Source organism: Lynx rufus, unplaced genomic scaffold, assembly GCF_022079265.1.
Source record: "Lynx rufus isolate CCGP_SWC_20201006 ecotype Redwood Valley unplaced genomic scaffold, mLynRuf1.p SCAF_8, whole genome shotgun sequence".
NCBI classification, from domain to species: domain Eukaryota; kingdom Metazoa; phylum Chordata; class Mammalia; order Carnivora; family Felidae; genus Lynx; species Lynx rufus.
The window spans coordinates 391,882-409,440 of NW_025814896.1; the positions used below are offsets into that span (position 1 = coordinate 391,882).

The following is a 17,559-nucleotide window of genomic DNA, read 5'->3' on the forward strand; positions in this document are numbered from 1 at the left end:
CGGCCCCGGCCCCGGGCATGGCGGGGAGGGGTACACAGAGCCCCTGCCTCCTCCCCCTGCAGGTGCTCACCACGCAGCAGCAGGAGCAGGCTGCCCGCAACAACTTCAACTTTGACCATCCAGACGCCTTTGACTTTGACCTCATTGTGTCCACCCTCAAGAAGCTGAAGCAGGGCAAGAGTGTCAAGGTTCCCGTGTACGACTTCACCACCCACAGCCGGAAGAAAGACTGGGTAGGCCCGCTGGGCTCGGCCTGTGCCTATCCTCCTGGGAGCACGGTGGGCACAGAGGGTGAACCACTGCACGATTCCTTTGCAGAAAACGCTCTATGGTGCAAACGTCATCATCTTCGAGGGCATCATGGCCTTTGCTGACAAGACACTGCTGGAGGTGAGAGCAGGGCTCGAGGCTGACGGCCGGGGACGCCCACCCCGGCTCAGCTCCCTGCCCCCGCTGTGGTTCTAACCTCAAACCTGCCTCCTCCAAGCAGGCCAAGCCACTGGCTCTGACAGGTGCATGGCCACCTGTCCCATCCTTGTGGTGCAGTCACTGGGTGTTGGGTGAGGAATGGCTACCCTGTGGGGAGCCAGTCAGGACGTTGGGTCAAGCAGACCCGCCACTCCCACAGAGAGACTGGAAATGCCCTTGGTGGGGGAGGCAGCCTGAGGAGGGGCTCCCTTCCAGGTGGGGGTGCAAGCCCTGGGCCAGGGCCTCTACTGTGTTTTCTTTCTCTTCTGACCCTTACTCACCCTCTTCATGTCTGTGTTTCCTTTGCTCTTCTTTGGGGCTCATGCAGGCACTGAGGTCAGAGTGACCTTGGGGTGGTGGGTGTGGGTTTGCGTGTGTGCACGTGCGTGCTCTTGCCGGGGGTGGAGGCGGGCCCTTGTGTCTGTGCCGTCTGCGTGGCGCACCCCTGACCGCTGGGAGGCGTGCACAGCCGCATCCATCCCGCCAGGCCCTGCTGTGCGGGGCTCCCTCTCCTGCCCCTGCTGAGGCCCATCGGGGGAGGCCTGTGCTCACAGCCAGCTGTGCCAGATCTGCTCGCGGTTCCTTGTAGTTCTGAGGCCAGCGGGTTTGGGCTGAGGCTCAGGGAACTCCGCTGCCCACCGTACAGCAGTGCCCAGCCCCACATCTTCCCGTTCTAGGCCAGACCTGAACTCACCAAGCCCAAGAACCATGATGGGGGATGTGGTGGGGAGGGAACAAGTCCCCAGTCCCCTGGTGTGTGCGAGGGCACGTAGATAGCGGACGACCCACGGTAGTGGTGCCGGCTCCACCTGCCTCGGGAACCAGTACCCATCCGGTGGCCTCTGGCTGAAGCCCTTGGTGGACAGCGCCCCCACGCAACGTGTACATGCCCCCACAGCCACGCACACTGCCAGCCAGAGGTACCAGCCAGACCCTCAAGGTGCCCCGAGGTCGGCACACAGCCCAGAGATCTTTGCAGGAACTGGTCCCGATGTCGCCCACACCGGCCCTGCCGGTGGCACGCCCCGCTCAGCAGCCGGCTCTCCCCATCCAGCTCCTGGACATGAAGATCTTTGTGGACACAGACTCTGACATCCGCCTCGTGCGACGGCTGCGTCGGGACATCAGCGAGCGAGGCCGAGACATCGAGGGCGTCATCAAGCAGTACAACAAGTTCGTCAAACCTGCCTTCGACCAGTACATCCAGCCCACCATGCGTGTGGCAGACATCGTGGTGCCCTGGGGTGAGCCTGCAGACCCACCTGCCCTGGGGATGTGGGCAGAGGAGGCCTTGGTTGCCCGTGTCACCCTCCTGACCTGTCCTGTCCTGTCCCGTCCCAGGGAGCGGGAACACAGTGGCCATCGACTTGATCGTGCAGCACATGCACAGCCAGCTGGAGGAGGTGAGTCAGCTGGGCCAGGTTCCCAGCTACCTGCAGCCCGCCCAGCCCCACTCCCTGCCTCCCTGCAGCCACCATCCACAGCCACCTGCTCTGCAGCCCCCGTGTATTTACTGTCCCCTGCCACGTTCTGGCCCTCCAGTGTCCCAGGCCTGCTCGGTCAGCCTTGCTGCCCACCAGCCCCCGGCCCTTTGTGCTGGCCGGAGGCAGCTGGGTTCCCTGAGGAAGCGTGGAGTGTACAGGTGCCTTCTGGTGTTTCCGGCCTGAGCTGGGCCTTGAGTGGAAGGGTGCACTCCTGTTCTTCCCAAAGCTTCCAGGGACCGTTGGGTGTCAGTGCTGGGTGCTGTGTCCCGAACACTCCAGGAGGGGTGCCCCAACCTGAAGTTACATGCGCTGGGCTGGCTAAGGGCACTGCCCACCGCTCTGGGCAGGCTCCGTAATGGGGTGCTGGAAGCCTGAGGAATGAGGAACAGAGCCCCAGGAGTCCTGGCTCTTACTGCCCAGTCCAGAGGGTGCCCAGGTCACAGGCCGTAACAGCTGGTTCCCTCCCATGGTTGGCAGCTGCCTCGGACGATCCCTTGGTGGGGCTGTGGCAGGTCCGTTCCTGGGTGGGGGTGGCCCAGCTGGCCAGGGTGCACGGTGGCGAGGGGCTGTGCTGTCCGGTGACTGTGAGGTGAGCAGCGCTACCATCACTGACGTGCCACCCCATTCCCTTGTGTCTCCCTGTGTTGCTGCCGCAGCGTGAGCTCAGTGTCAGGTAAGACTTCCTACACCTGTCTGCACAGACGGAGGCATTTCCAACATCCACAGGCAGCTCAGAATTTGGGTTGTTACCTGGGCAGGCGGGAGGGTCCTCTCCTGTCATGCCCACCCTTGGGCAGCCCTGCCCCAGGCACGGAAGGGACAGTGTGGTGGCCCCCACACTGCTTTTGCCTGTCCTTGTTGGCAGATGAGGAAACTAAGGCACAGAGATGTTAAGGAACTTGCCCAAGGTCACACAGAGCCCTGACTCTGCCCTGGTCAGACCTCTCTGGAGGCCTCTCCCTAGCATGGGGCTGGTTGCATGGGGTCTGACGCCAGAGGGCACAGCTGTGCTGAGCCAGCCCTGTTGGGTGCCCCCCAGGTCAGTGGCTACAGGCCTGCCCCTCAGAAGCTAGAGGGAGGGCCTGGGTTTATACCTCCTTTGCCTGATCTGAGGGTCCGGTCTGGATTCCCACAGATGGTGGTGAGGCCTCAGCCCCCTGGCCCCCTGCCCATCTGGCCCTGGAGAGAGAGAGAGCCAGGAGCTCTGAATGCACCAAGGCCCCAAGGGAGCAGAGGAAGCACCTACCCCACACAGTGCTCAGCATGAATGAATGAATGAATGAATGAATGAATGACCTGCCTTTAGCCCAGGCTTTCTGTGGGATCGGGAAGCACCAGGAGAGCCCCCGGTTCACAACTGGGAGCCCCAGCTGCTGCATTGGGAATGCCTCCAGGGCCAGTCACTGGCCCCTCCAGCATCCTGCCCTCGCTTGAATCACTGCTTGGCTCTCCTCCAGACCAGGGCACCTGCAGGGATTGTCCTGTCAGGCCCTCTGGAAGCCTCTGTTGTGAGAATACAGTTCCTGGGGTTTCAGACTTGAGAAAACACCCAAATGCTGCTGCCGGCTAGTTCCCCTTCTCTGGCCAGCCACGGAAGTGGTGGCTGGTGGCCGCTCGCCTCTGTCAGCCCCAGGAAGTGTTGCTGGTGGGCGGTCGGCGGCGGGGACAGGCAGGCAGGCAGGCCTCGGGGCGGGGGCCGTGCCTCGGAGAGCAAAGCCTCCAGGGGTCCCCCAGTCGTCCGCCACCTGCCTCTCTCTCTCAGGCCAGCTAGCCGGAGGCTGCAGGGGCTGCCCGCGCTCCCTTGCTAAATGCTCTTTTTCTCTTTGTTCTTTTCCTCTTTGTAAACCCTTGGGTTTCCTGCCCTGTTCCCTCCCCGAACGTACTCTTCACCTGGCGAGCAGAGGAAGCTGCGCTGGGATATGTGAGGACAGAGTGCGCTCTGGTTGTGCTGCTGCTGTGCTGTGCGCTGCTGGGGGAGGGGGGCTGCTGTCCCCGCCCCTGCTCCGCCCTCCCCCAGCTCTGCCCCGCCCCCCTGCTCTGCTCCGCCCTCCCCCAGCTCTGCTCTCTGCTCCGCTCTCCCCCAGCTCTGCCCTCTGCCCCGCCCCCTCTGCTCTGCTCCGCCTTCCCCCAGCTCTGCCCTGCCCCCTGCCCTCTGCTCCGTCCCCTGCCCTCTGCCCCGCCCTCTCCCAGCTCTGCCCTCTGCCCCGCCCCCTCTGCTCTGCTCCGCCCTCCCCCAGCTCTGCCCTCTGCCCCGCCCCCTCTGCTCCGTCCTGCCCCGCCCCCTCTGTTCCCCACTTCCCCCCCTCCTCTCCCCACTCCAGGCCTGGTGCAGCAGGGGTGGCCCTGAGCTAGATTTGCTCCTGTCTTCTGAGAGGGTGGTGCATCACCTGGAGGGAAGGGTCAGGGTGAAGTTTGGCCCTGAAGCTCAGTTGTTGCCCAGAGAGACATGTTCTGGGGTTGGGGACCAGTCGCCCTTCCTGGGGGCTGAGACTCCTTCTCCCTCCCACTGCCTGGTCCCCTTTCGCTTTCTCCCGAGCAAGGCCCGGAGGGGATTGGGGCTGGGAGGGGAGGCTGACACCGTAGCCCCTCGCTTTCCCACCTGAAGGTCAGCTGTTCTGCCTTCGCCTGGCGGGCGTATCTCGGGGGTGGGGCCCTCCCTCCAGGTCGGCCACAGGGAGGCGGCGGCCCCCACTCTGCACGCCCCACTGTCCCCCTCACATCTGCCCCACACACAGTGTCGGAGCGGGAGGATGGGGCGCCAGGAGGAGACACCCCTTCTTGAGTCCCCCAATTGGCTTGTGTTTCCAGGGCCGCACTGGCCTCGGCGCACCAGTGCCACCCTCTGCCTCAGACGCTGAGTGTCCTCGAGAGCACGCCGCAGGTGCGAGGCATGCACACCATCATCAGGTGAGAGCCCTTCTGTAGGACGAGGTGGCCCCTGGCCGCCCACCCCTTTGCTTAACGCCACCGGCCCACAGGGACAAGGAGACCAGCCGTGACGAATTCATCTTCTACTCCAAGCGGTTGATGCGGCTGCTCATTGAGCATGCGCTCTCCTTCCTGCCCTTCCAGGTGCGGGGCGGGGGGGGGGGCGGGGGAGCGGGATGTGGGCGGCCCCTCGTGCTCACGAGCGCCCCCACCCACTCTGTGCGCAGGACTGCGTCGTGCAGACCCCGCAGGGGCAGGACTACGCGGGCAAGTGCTATGCGGGGAAGCAGGTACCGGCGGGGCCGGCCGCAGCCGGGGGGGGGGGGGGCGAGACTGGGGCAGCCGGGGAGGCGAGGCGGTAGGTCCGGCCTGCTCAACGCCCCCCACCCCCGGGCCCCCAGATCACTGGCGTGTCCATCCTGCGGGCCGGTGAGACGATGGAGCCCGCGCTGCGGGCCGTGTGCAAAGACGTGCGCATAGGCACTATCCTCATCCAGACCAACCAGCTCACTGGGGAGCCCGAGGTGCGGGGCCGGAAGGAGCCTGGAGGGCAGGGCCAAGGGGCGCAGGGAGCCTGGAGGGCGCGCGGGGGGGGGGGGGGGGCGGCGGTGGTGATCGGGGCGGGGAGAGTCCGGAGGGCCCCGAGGGCAGTCCTGGCTTTGTGCCGGCTCCGACTCCGGCTCCGACTCCGGCTCCTCGCAGCTCCACTACCTGCGGCTGCCCAAGGACATTAGTGACGACCACGTCATCCTGATGGACTGCACCGTGTCCACGGGCGCTGCAGCCATGATGGCCGTGCGGGTGCTCTTGGTGAGTGGGTTGGAGGGGGCCGCCGGCCGCAGGGCGGGCTTGGAATTCACCGGCCCCGTACCGTGCAGGACCACGACGTGCCGGAGGACAAGATCTTCTTGCTGTCGCTGCTCATGGCGGAGATGGGTGTTCACTCGGTGGCGTATGCTTTCCCGCAAGTGAGGATCCTCACCACAGCTGTGGACAAGCGCGTCAATGACCTCTTCCGCATCATCCCTGGCATCGGTGAGGCCGCGCGGGGCCGGTCAGCGGGGCCGGGCGGGGGGGGGGGGGGTCTGGCGGCCCGAATCCCCGCCACGAGGGCCTGCTTCCTTCCCCAGGGAACTTCGGTGACCGCTACTTCGGGACCGACGCTGTTCCTGACGGCAGTGATGAGGAAGAGTGGCCTCCACGAGCGAGCCTGAGCGAGCCCGAGCGAGCCTGAGCCCTCCTGCCCTCGCCCCCACCCAGCCTCTTCCCGCCTCGCGTGGCCTTGCTTACAGAGATGTCGTAACTTATTTCAGTTTAAAAAAAGACGTTACCGCTGTAACTCACTCTGTACGTTTTATAAAATAAAGTTCAGGGAAACGAAGCCGTGACTGATGGGTGAGGGGCACCTGAGTGCTGCCCTGCCTGGGGCCGAGGTGCGGAGCCACCGCGGAGAGGAAGAGTCCAGGGGCCTGGCCTTCTCCACAGCACAACAGGCACCCCCGGTCTCGCGCTCGGCTTTCCCGGCGATCCGGGCTCAGTGCCGGATTTAGGAGGGCACAGCTCCTGGCTCTGCTAGACGGGCCCCTGGGTGGCCGCGGGGACCTGGGGCTCTGGGTCTCGAGAGACAGCCTCCGCAGCCGCCTCCCACCCCCACCATGTGTTTGTAGTATCGGGGAGCGGGGCGGAAATCAGCGTGTGGGCGGCGGTAGGAGGGAGTGACGAGTGGATCCCAGCCACTGACAAGAGCCCCAGGTTGCAGCAGGGATGGCGGGGCCTCAGCGGCCGGCCGGGCTTTGTGGGACCAGAAACCCACCTCCGGCCCTGCCTTCGTTGCCACCGGGCTCGAGGGTGTGTGGGCTTCTCTCGCTCCCCTCCGGACGGTGGGTCTGTGGCAGGCCGGCCTGGGTGTGGGTGTGTGGGACGCAGATGCTTGGGCTGCTGGGGGTGGGCTGCCGGGCACCCCCAGCCTTCCTCCCCCTCTTTCTTCCAGGGCTGGCTCTTGCCGCTTTCCTGCCTCACTGATCTCCTTGGTCCCCCCCCCCCCCCCCCACAAAAGACCATGTCATGGAAAAGCTTGCGGGGGCGTGGACAGGAAGTCACTGGGTGGGGGCCAGGCCAAGGGCAGGCAGATAAAGGCAGGAGGCTGTCCGAGGGGTGGCCAGGCACCAGGGACAGAGCACGGACATGGGGCCCAGAGGTCAGCAGGAGGGGCTTCTGCCCAAGCTGGTGAGTAGACCCCCCCCCCATGTTCTGGGGCCCCCGCTCGCCCATTCTAACACCCTTGTGCTGTGTGCTGGGAACCTGGCCTGGCCCTGCTTAGGAGGTAACCTGGGGCAGTGAAGCTGGGAACGTGCCATTTGGTCACACTGGGTCTTTCCAGAACAGAAATAGGGCAAACCGTTAATGAGGGTCCAGGCAGAGGCTAGGTTATTCCTCGGAGGGCCCCCCAGAGTCCAGCTAGGGGCTGACCAGCTCCCAGAGAATAACTCAAACCCACACACGTACACCCACGTATCGACACCACGCACACACATCAGCACACGGCAAATCCACAGGCACGTGTGCGTGTGCACAACGCGGCTGGAAGGAGAGGGCCCAGTTGCCCCCGCCCAACTCAGCCAGCCTCTGGGGGAGGACGAGTTCCTCCCGCTTCTTGAGGGTCAGTGGGGGCCTAGGGCAGAATCGGGAGACGCGAAGCCTGAACCAGAGGACCTGCCCCCTCAGGCTGTGGTCCCTTCGTCCAAGGCAACTTGGGGAAGCTAGGCCATGGGCTTGGGGGAGGGTGGGTGGGGGTTCTTGAGCCCATCTCCTGCTGGGTCCTGTTGGGGGCAGGGAGTAGAAGCAGGTCACCTTGCAAACGGCGCTGGGGGAGGGTCTTCAGGCTGCCAGAGAAAGGAGGGGACAATTCCTCTGGGCCTTGGGGCCTCTTAGTCCCAGAGACAGGACCAGAATCCAAGGTCCAAGGCTTTCCTGGGAACCACAATCCACACAGCTTCTGGGCACATCGGGGGGTTCCAGTTGGGGCAGAAGGCGTGGGTGAGGCCCTCCAGGGACGGATGAGCCCATCCCCAGGACACTCTCCGGTGGCCCTCATGCTGCCTTTCCAGGCATCTGGGCTCCTCCGGGCCCAGCAGAAGCTGAGGGGTGGGGGTGGGGGGGGGCAGGTGCCTGGGGGAGAAGTTGAGGAGAGCTGGGAAGACGGGGCTACAGCCGGGAGCCCATCCCACGCTGGTCCAGAAGCTCCCGTGACATGGTGGGTGTCCTTCACCAGCTGCCCCCGGGCGGTGCCTCCAGGACTGTCCAACCTGAGAATGGTGTCTCCGGGGTCAGTCTCAGGTTCGTCAGCCCGTGAGGTGCCACCCCTTTGCCAGCAGCGGCTGCCACAAGGCGAGGAGCGATGCCCCCGGGGCCTGGCCGGAAGGGAAGCCTGGGGAGCCCCAGACCGGCATTAGGCACATCTGGTGGTCACGCTCAGTCGGGCAAGTCAGCCAGGTTGTCAGCAGCGGAGTCTGGGGGCTGCTACGGGCCTGGGGCAAGACTCCACCCCTCACGGGGCCTCAGCTGCCCCCCGCCCCGCCCCGCCCCCCACCGAACCGCAAGGTGCCCGGATCCCTGGCCGGGCTCGCTCGGGCTCAGCAGCCTGGAGCCGTGGGTTTGCTCCGAGCAGGACGGGAGGGAGCGGCAGATTCAGAGGCGCGAAGGGGCCCGGCGGGGGGTAGCGGGTGGGTTTTTAGCTGGCCTCGGGTAGAAGGGCAAGAAGGGGGGTAATTCGCACATGGGGTTCACGAGGACCCACCTCTTTGACCGCCACAGGACGGGGCCGGAGGAGGGGCTGAGCTGGGAGCGTTATCGGCCTCAGCAGCGACACGTCCGGGGTCGGCGCGCCGGTGGGTGGGCCTGGCTCCCGGCGCGGGTCCTCAGGCTCATCTCTCTGGTCACCGACCGGCCTCCAGGGGGCCGAGGATTGGCCCGCCGTCACGTGGCGGGGGTGGGGCTAGCGCTGGCCCCGCCCCCTCCGAGCCTCCCGCGCCCCCCCGCTGCGCCCCCGGGCCCCAGCGCCAGCGGAGCCGCAGAGCGAGCGTGGGGAGCCGGCCCGCGCGGCACCGCGCACCCGGACGGAGAGGGGCTGGGGTGGGGGGCCGGTGAGCGGAGTCCGCGGAGAAACGGTAGGAGCGGGGGTCCCTCTGCGGCAGGAGAGAGCCCGGCGTCCGGGGCTGCGAGCGGCCGTGCGCTCGCCGGGTGGGGCCGCGCCGGGGACCCCTCCAGACCCGGACGCCCCGGTTCCCCCGTGTCCTGCCCGCGGCCCGTGGCCGCTCGAGCTGCTCTCGCGGAGTCGCTGCCGCGGTCTTCCTGAGCGGGAGGGAGTCCCCCCGCCTGGCCCTCGGCGCCCCGGGTCCCCAGACCCCTGCCCCCGCCGCGGGGGGCCACGTCCCGCCACTTCCCGGTCGCCCCCTCCCGCTTCCTCCCCGCTTCCAGTGGTGACGGTGACCGGCGCAGTCCACGGGCTTCCGGATGGGTGGCCAGCCGTGGCCCGCTGGCCGTGCGTGCACCTGCTCCGGCAGCCCGGCTTTGGTCAACAGCGAAAAACCGAAAAGCCACGTCCTCAGCTAGCAAGGCCGTCGACCACTTGTGGTTGGTTCTAGGTTGCATGCCATGCAGCAGCTGAGCCACGATGGAGTTCTCAAAAAACCTACACCGAAGGAAAGTGCATGCTGAGTACAGCATGCTACAGCTGAGGCAAAATCTTAGAGGTCGATAAAATCATGAATGAAATGGGCTTTATGGCTGCTGACACCGGTGGGCAGGGTTAGAACCACAGGCAGAAAGAGACTGAAATTCTGGTGGCCACGGCTGGAAGGGGGACGCGGGGCTGGGGAGGGAGGCACAGGGCTTCACCGTCAGCTTTCCTTTTATGGAAAATCTAAATCAAACGGCTTCATATTTATGTCCAGAAGGAGGGTCTGTTTCAAGGTGTTTGTTAAATTACTTCTAGCATTTCTATGCTGCTTAATTTTTTTCCAAGTATTTCTGCCTTGCTCTAAGACCAAGGGAACAGACGACCCAGTACCCTGACCCAAGGGGGGGGGGTTCCAGGTGTGAGGGACAGTCACTGAAAGGGTATGGAAGGTGACACTTGTGGCCGGGACCGGGTGGTCACACCCGCGGGCCTCCTGGCTCAGGGTGGCCTCTCCGACCTAAAGCCAAGGCCCCTGGGCCACCCGCCCCACTGTGTGGGCCAGACACGAACCCCCCAGGGACACACGTGCCCTGAGGCAGAGACCTCAATCTCCGAGATGAGGACAGAGAGGCACAGTAGTAGTTGGCGTGGGGCCGGAAACCCCATGCTGTGACCTGCACACAGTCCAGGGGTGCCTGACGGGGCCCCGGCCACGCGCTGTTCTCGTCTGTCTGCCACCGAGGCGGTGTGGTGTGTGTGGGGGTGAAACTCTGAACCCCGTGGAGCCATGACGGCTGGAGGACCAGATGGGGGCTGGGGTGGAGGGTGGCCTTGCTGAGGAGACACCAGGATGCAGTGCCAGGTCACCACTGGCTCAGACACGACCCAGGAGGGAGGCACAGCAGTGTCCAGGCACGAGGACCCGAGCGCACTCCACGTTGATGCCCCGGGTGGGCGGGCACTGGGGTGACCTGGTCGGAACCGGGGGACGGGGGGACACAGCACAGGCCCAGGGGACAGCGGGGGGTGGCCAGCCTGCCCCAGGTGCCCCCACAGTCACCCTCTGTCTACCTTGTGCTACCCGCTGAGGGTTCGGGCCCAGGCCCGGCGTGCTGTTCCGGACTCCTGCAGCCCGCCCCGTCCTGCCAGGCAGTTCTGTGATCTGCCGTCTGCGTGGGGGACGGGGCGGTTCCAGGCTGAGGCGGTAGGAGTTACCAAGTCAGCCAGGTGGGAACGAGGGGACAGTGGAAGCACGGGCTCTCGGCCAGCGGCTTGCTGGGACATGTCCCAGGAGGGCCGCAGAAGCCACAGTCCAAGCCGCCCTGGGCTTACGGGACCCTCTCTTCACCCTATTTGTGGTATTTAGAAAATGGAGGTGAAAAACAGAACCAAGGAGGGGCTTCTGTCCACACGTGGGCCAGGCAGGTGGGAGTGAGGTCCCTGCCCCCCCGGTGCAAAACGCCCCCAAAAGAGGATGCCGCAGGGATCCTTAAATAAAACACACGCCTGGCTTGCGGTGAAAACATTTATTTTACAACAGTTATCTTTATTTTAAGGTCAACATTCAGACATACGAAATGGAGATCATCACGGGACCCATCCTAACCCTCCAGCCTGGCCCTCAAGGGTGCACGTGGGAGCCGGGGTCAGGGGCACCTGCCCACCTCTGTGGGTTCCAGCAACAGGACAAAACCGGCGCATGGACGGCTGTTTCCATGCATTTGTATTTAGTATTTAAAAACAATGTGTATATACACGTGTCTATTCCAGAGTGAACTGCCTTCCCTCTCTTAGCTTGAAACATTGTCCCATTTCCTAGGGAAACAAAATCTGCGAAAGGTACTGCCTGTGGACCCTGAGCCCAGCCCCTTCCTGGAGGGTGGCCCCGTGTGGCCCCTGCTCCTTCCCAGTGGACCCCTCCCAAAGCAGACCTGTGGGCAGGAGACAGCATCCCCTCTAGAATGCATTTGTCACGGGCTGTATCCTATGCTTAGAAAACTGGTTTTAATGTTTCGAGGGAGGGAAGATTTCCAGCCACCTGGAGGTCCCAAAGGGTCACTCACTGGAGTGTCAGGTGAGCACGAAGGGTGGGCCCCCAGAGATGGGGGTGGCACTGGGGGACGGTCCACCACGGTAGCCCTGGCACCCTACCTGGCCGTTCACACAAACCCTAGGGACACAAGTGGGTCGGTGTTCACTTCTGCGCACCCGGCGAAGGAGCCTACCTGCCTCCAAGACCCTGCTCTTGACCCAACTCACCAGGAAACCCAAGGCCGTTTTGGGGCCAGCTTTTATTGTACTTGTTGCCGCTGGACAGCAGCAGTCACGCCTGCCGCGGGATATATACATATTCACATATGTACACACACACACACACACCCACTGCCCACACCTACAGCACAGACAACGCCAACCGTGCTCGTAAGGACAGTAAAAACGTAGCTTTCGCCAATTCCACAGGAGGGTTCACAACCAAAGTAACAAAAACAAACAGGGCGGTCCTGTGTCACACGGGCTCACAGATCAGCGTGTTGAGAAAGGAATGAGGTCGCTCCTCCCACACCCTCACGTCCGTCCCTCTGGTGGGATCTGCCGAGAGCCGGGGGAGGCCGGGCAGGCCCCCCCCCCCAACCCCGGTGGGAGCCCGCGGGCAGGCGCCCACCCCACCTGCTGGTGGTGTCACCCCAGCGTCTCCCAGACGGCCAGCGGGCACTCCTCCAGCAGGAGCTCACCCGACGGTCCCCCTGCCGTCAGAACTCGTGGGAACAGGCCTTTCCTGCAGCAGGAGCCTCGTGGCCACACCTGGTGGTCAAGGGTGTGGAAACGCCACCTGCTCTAACCTCAGCACACTCTGGCTTCTTCTCCAGTGGGTCCCCATGGGTGCCAAACCGCGCTGACTGACCAGGGAACTAGGAAAGCTCACACGCCGAGCGGTCATATCTAAAGCAGTTTGAAAACAGAACAAAGCCAAAGGAAGACAAGAGAAAGGAAAGAAGACCACATCACGGGGCAGGAACAGAACCCAAACACCAGCAGCCACCATCAGACGCCCCACGAGTCTCCTGCGTGTTTCCTGCCATCCTGAAGCGGTCGCTGCTGCCAGGCCCCTGAGGGCATCTGGGCAAGCCCTGCGCTTTGTGGAACAGGACGGGCTCCAGCCCACACTGGCCCGGCGCTCTCTGGCCACACATGGCCTTGGCTCGAGGGGGGTGGGTGTGTGGGGGAGGGAAGCAGGGGAGGTAAGTGGAGGGGGGAAGCGGGCGGTGGGTGGGAAGGCACGGGGGTTGTAGGGAGGGAAGAGAGGGAGGGGGAGGGAAGAGGGGGACGGGGGGGGGGGGAGGGCCACGGGAAAGGAAGCGGGGGTGGGGTGGGGGTGTCCTAGAGCCAGGAGCTCTCACAGCTGCGCAGCAGGCAGACAGTTGCCCCCATGTGGCCAGTGAACAGGGTGCCCCTCCAGACTCAGCAAGTGCACAGCAGGGAAACACATGGAACACTCCAGAAAAAGGGAACACGCCCAGGGCTGACAGTGAGCACAGCCGGGGGGCTCTCATTCAGAATCGCCAAGTCAGGGCCAGGCAGGGAGAACCCCAGGCCCCTGGGCAATCGTCACCGTCCTCACTGCCACGATTCACTTCGACTACACACATTCTTCAAAGGACTGGTCGGACAAGCTTCCTGCCCGGCCCCTCTTGCAACACCCACCCACCCCGGCCCCCAGGACAGTGTCCCGTCCTGTGGCTGGAGGACACTTGGCGAGGGGCTCCCCAGACGCATGCAGTGGCCCCGGGGTTTTTTGAGCACAGAGGTGCATGGTCCCCTGCAGGTCCCAGCAGCAGAGGGGGAGGCTTTCTACCTTAAGTCCGGGCTTTGAAGTTAGTTCTTGGCCATTCTGGGGGAAAAACAGCTCCCAAAGGTATTTCCAGAACGTCACAAAGGCCGACCACAGCCTGCCTCTCAGGCTCTACCTCGCTGCCGTGTTGGGACTGGCAGAGAACAGCTCTGTGGTCTTACCTCCTCCCTGGTCCCAGAGCCGGCAATGAATTTCTTAGCCTTTCACGAGGTCAGATTTCAGCGAATTATTTCTAATTTAAAATCACAGTGCATACTTTCTCTCTCGTTGGACGTCTTCACGATCATTTTAATGGACAAAAAACAACAAAATGGGATCAAACACCTGCCCAGGGGCCTGGTACTGGCTCCGCCCTCACACGGCTGCTCTCCGAGCGCGTCTGCATTCTGTCCTCACACTGCTATCCCTCCAGCCACTTCCTGGCCAACAATAAGAACCTGCTCTCCTCAAGGCCCCGGGTGGCAGACAAGCGAGGGCTCCGCGGGCGGGCGGGAGGGGGCGGAGGCCGCAGGCGTCAGGAGCACGACCTGGTACGTCTGAGCCGGCGTCGTCCTCGTCCTTCATCTGCAAATCCAGGACGCGTTCCGCAGCAGCCAAGCCCACGTGGGCCCCGTGGGTCTCCACCGGCCAGTGCAGGCCCAGCAGGGAGCCACAGCACATGTGGTGCCGCTGGGGGTGTGGGGCAACTCTCAACGCTGGGCCGGCACGGGCACATCATAACCCACGTCTCCTCAGTCCCCGCGGCAGGGGCGTCACCCACGAGTTCTGGGGCACAGACAAGACTGACTTCCAGCTCCACACAAGGTGCTGCTCAACACAGCGGTGAGAGGAGGATCCATCCCACAGTCCGGCTGCTGGCTCACCAGCCAAGGGCACCAGGTGCACCTTCGGTCCAGGTGCTGCCCCCTCTGGGAACCTGATGTCTCTAGCGCCGCCCGAACCATCAACGGCGGCAGAAGGGAACGGGCGAAGGAAGGAGGGTAGGAGCTCTGGGAAGCGCAGAGAAGAGGGCTGTGCTCACCACTGTGCTTCCCAGAGCCGCTCGGCCCTGCCCCGCCAGCAACCTGGGCCTGGACGGTCAGCCCCTCTGACAACAAACTGGCTCGCCACCACCACTTGTGGTTCTTCCAGGTCCAGAAAGGCCCACCAGGAGGCCCGGGCGGGCCTGAAGGAATGTGGAGGGTGACCCGAGGGGAGGGTAGGTGGCTGGAATGTGGCCGGGGCACAAGAGTGGGAGTGCGGAAGAACCACGTCCCGCAGCCTGGCCAGGGACCGCGTGCCACGGAGACCCGGGCCGCACCCGGGCAGAAAACGCGATCTTGGGGTCGACAGAGCCTGCGACACGTTCCACGACAAACTCACCCAAAGGAAAACCCAGCCACGAGGCCAAGCCACCAAGGCAAACGGCCCTGCACAAACCCACAGCACGAAAAGGCCACCAGCGCTGGGCGGAGGGAGGACGTGCCCAGCTCCTCCCAGGCAACGAACGCGTCCAGAGGCTCTGGCTGTGACCACACGGCTGGCGAGCACAGGACAGGGACTGGACCTCACAGCTGCCGCCGGCCAGAACCCGCCTCTGGCCGCCACCAACACAGGGGAAGGAGCCACCCTTCTGGCCCCAGCCTGCCCGACTGGGAGACCCTACGCAGCAGCCACGGCCGGTGCGGCCACTCGTGAGCCCCGAGACTGCTTCGGCGTCTGGTTCACGCGGCCACACCGCGGCGCGGCCACACCGCGGCGCGCCCACAACACAGACACACACGGAACGTGGCCCCAGACATGCTATTAAAAAAGGAGAGAACAGAAGAGGACCGTAGCTACACTGCTTTAAATACTGCATGCGACGCACTTCACGTGTTGGGGGGCGACGGGCGGGCGGGCACAGAGGTGGGAAGGGCCCCGGCGGGCTGGCGGCTGCTCCTCCTCCGTGGCCAGGGCAGCCCCCTCCCCATCTCTGCGGCTACAGTTCATGATTCTAAGGGTGAAGTGGCCGGGTGCTGGGCTATCCTCTATCACAGCGGCTCCGGAACTTAGTTGAACCCGTCGGTGTGGTAGCTGGGGTGGGAGTCGGCCGTGAGCTGGGTGGTCTCTGTGGCGGACGCTGGCTGTATGACAATCGGCGTGTCTGCGGCCTCTGAAAAGCAAGCACGTGCGTGTTCATCGTGTGAGGGCGGAGCCTCGCCACCGGGCCGCCCGAGCGCACGTGTGACCCCCAACGACACCGTCCTCGTGACAAAGCTCCGTCGCCTGGCCGCTCCACCAGGGTCACAGGTCGGAGGGGAGAGGCTACCTGCGCACCTCCACCCAGCGCAACCTTCCTCCGTCGCCTCAGGTCACCGCCAGCCCTCGGTCCCTCCCCACCTGCCGGGTCCCGTGGAACTTCGGCCGCTTCAGATCGCGGGTGGGGACAGCCCTCTGCGTCTGCTTTTACCTCAAGTGTCCACGTTCACACCTCAACAGTCCCAGCGACCACCACAAACACTGCGGCACCGTGTCAGTGCCCTCCTGTTTGACGAGACAGGTCGACACGGCTCAGGACCCGGCCCGGCCCGGCCCGCCCCGCTCAGCGGCCCTCGGCGGCCACTCACCCCGCTCGTCCGACTGCAGCTGTGCCTCCAGGTCCTCGGGGGACACGTAGAAGCCGGCGTCCTCGCCCGCGGGCGCCCTGGGCTTGCACCTCCCGCAGCAGCAGTTGAAGCAGCAGCAGAGGCAGCAGCAGCAGTAGCAGCAGGTGAGGAGGCCGCACACGACAAACAGCGCCTGTGCGGGTGGACGACAGGGGCGCTGGCCACGCGGCCTCCGGGACCCCCGCCCCGCGGCCAGCCGGACGCTGCTCCGGGGGCGTGTCGGGCCCAGACGCCCTTCGCGGCCCTTCACGGCCCGAGGAGCGGGGACACCGAGAGACGGAGCTCTGTAAGCTTCTGGAAAGGGAGCCTACAGGGAGGGGCTACGGGGCTGACTGGCCAGCACCACGGCGCCTGGTGGCCGGGGCCGTCACACCCTCGGGCCTTCACGGGACACGGGTTGTGAGTCAAGTGAGGAAAAGGACAAGTGTTCAAAACAGAACCACCGGACAAAATGTCAAAAGTTTCTCAAGTCAGATTTCAAACACGTCCTCCCCCACGACGACAAAAACATCCGTCCAAAACGCGCTGGAAAAGCTCCCTTGCGAGGCCTGTCTCTGTAGGAACTCACTCGTCAGAGGACGTCCGCTCGGTGTCGGGCTCGCTCTGTGCGCTCTCGGCCCGTTGCACACAGGCAAGCGAGCCGGCCGCGTCCGCACGGGACGGGGAGAAAGGCTGCCCCACACCCGGGAACCGGGCCCCTGAGCAGAGCCCCTGGACCGAACGGTCTGACTGTGTGCGCCCGGACCCCCCCGTCCCCTGCCCATTCCACTCACCTTGGCCCACCAGCTGGAGAGCACAAAGTAGGTGTTCACGTTCTCCTCTCCAAACTGCTCGGCCACATAGAGCCCCAGCGACCCGTACTTGTCGTAGATGTTTCTTTTTGTGGCGTCCGTCAGGATGGCGTGGGCGTTGTTGATCTCCTTGAACTTGTCTGCCGCCTCCGGGTTATCGGGGTTCTTGTCAGGGTGGTATTTCAAGGCAAGTTTTCTGCAAATCAAAACCATTTCTTTGTCCCTTATTTCACACACACCCATCACAGGGCCCCGTGGAGGACACATTCATGCATCACCGCGGCACTTTCCACCTCTCCAGAGTTCCAGACTGTCAGATCCGGAGAAATCTCTGCAAACTGCCCGGCCCTGACCCTGACCCGGCCCCAGAGAAGAGGGTCCTGGGGTGAGGCTAACCCTGGGGGAGTGGCCGCAGGCACAGCCTGCGAGGGGGGTGGGGGAGGCAGGGCTCTTCCAACAGCTCCAAGGCAGACCCACTGCCGACCTCTAGTGTCCCAGCAGGCTAACTGCTCAGCTGCCCCACGAAGTGACTGCAAGCGAGGGGAGCACAACGTGGGCCTGCTTTCCGTGCTCACGAATCACACATGTGAGGAACACAAGAGACAACTAGCTGAGGGTGCGGACTCGCGGGGGGTTTGCCTCCTATGGCCTACTCCGTGCAGCTGTGCGTAAGTTCCACTGGGAGGGGACTACCGTCACTGCGCGGAGAAGAGCAAATCATTGAGCATTCTAA

General features: G+C 64.3%; 3 protein-coding genes across 13 annotated transcripts in view; 1 reads left to right on the forward strand and 2 right to left on the reverse strand.

Moving 5' to 3' along the window:
- LOC124502918 (uridine-cytidine kinase-like 1) overlaps positions 1-6,261 on the forward strand; it is a 22,703-nt gene extending 16,442 nt beyond the window's left edge. For 8 of the 10 annotated variants that reach the window (XM_047067560.1, XM_047067552.1, XM_047067551.1 and 5 more), the window contains 12 exons: positions 63-233; positions 319-390; positions 1,523-1,712; positions 1,810-1,871; positions 2,609-2,625; positions 4,761-4,859; positions 4,931-5,024; positions 5,108-5,170; positions 5,282-5,404; positions 5,583-5,690; positions 5,759-5,915; positions 6,011-6,261. In XM_047067560.1, coding sequence (XP_046923516.1) covers positions 63-233; positions 319-390; positions 1,523-1,712; positions 1,810-1,871; positions 2,609-2,625; positions 4,761-4,859; positions 4,931-5,024; positions 5,108-5,170; positions 5,282-5,404; positions 5,583-5,690; positions 5,759-5,915; positions 6,011-6,114 — 1,260 coding nt within the window. In that variant the 3' untranslated portion in view covers positions 6,115-6,261. Of the gene's footprint in view, positions 1-62; positions 234-318; positions 391-1,522; positions 1,713-1,809; positions 1,872-2,608; positions 2,626-3,853; positions 3,874-4,760; positions 4,860-4,930; positions 5,025-5,107; positions 5,171-5,281; positions 5,405-5,582; positions 5,691-5,758; positions 5,916-6,010 lie in introns of all 10 variants that reach the window. The other 2 variants (XM_047067561.1, XM_047067557.1) reach the window with 2 other exon arrangements.
- Positions 6,185-15,379, reverse strand: LOC124503223 (collagen alpha-1(III) chain-like). The gene is made up of 7 exons (XM_047068095.1): positions 15,263-15,379; positions 14,272-14,397; positions 13,936-14,077; positions 12,291-12,360; positions 9,117-9,570; positions 8,677-8,874; positions 6,185-8,307 (listed from the first exon to the last, which is right to left on the reverse strand). The coding sequence occupies exons 1-7, from the start codon at positions 15,377-15,379 to the stop codon at positions 7,552-7,554; spliced, it is 1,863 nt and encodes a 620-aa protein (XP_046924051.1). The 3' UTR covers positions 6,185-7,551.
- Positions 11,070-17,559, reverse strand: part of DNAJC5 (DnaJ heat shock protein family (Hsp40) member C5) — a 49,266-nt gene continuing 42,776 nt past the window's right edge. For both annotated transcript variants that reach the window (XM_047067568.1, XM_047067569.1), the window contains 3 exons: positions 16,809-17,022; positions 15,997-16,168; positions 11,070-15,542 (listed from right to left, as the gene is read on the reverse strand). In XM_047067568.1, coding sequence (XP_046923524.1) covers positions 15,439-15,542; positions 15,997-16,168; positions 16,809-17,022 — 490 coding nt within the window. In that variant the 3' untranslated portion in view covers positions 11,070-15,438. The remainder of the gene's footprint in view (positions 15,543-15,996; positions 16,169-16,808; positions 17,023-17,559) is intronic.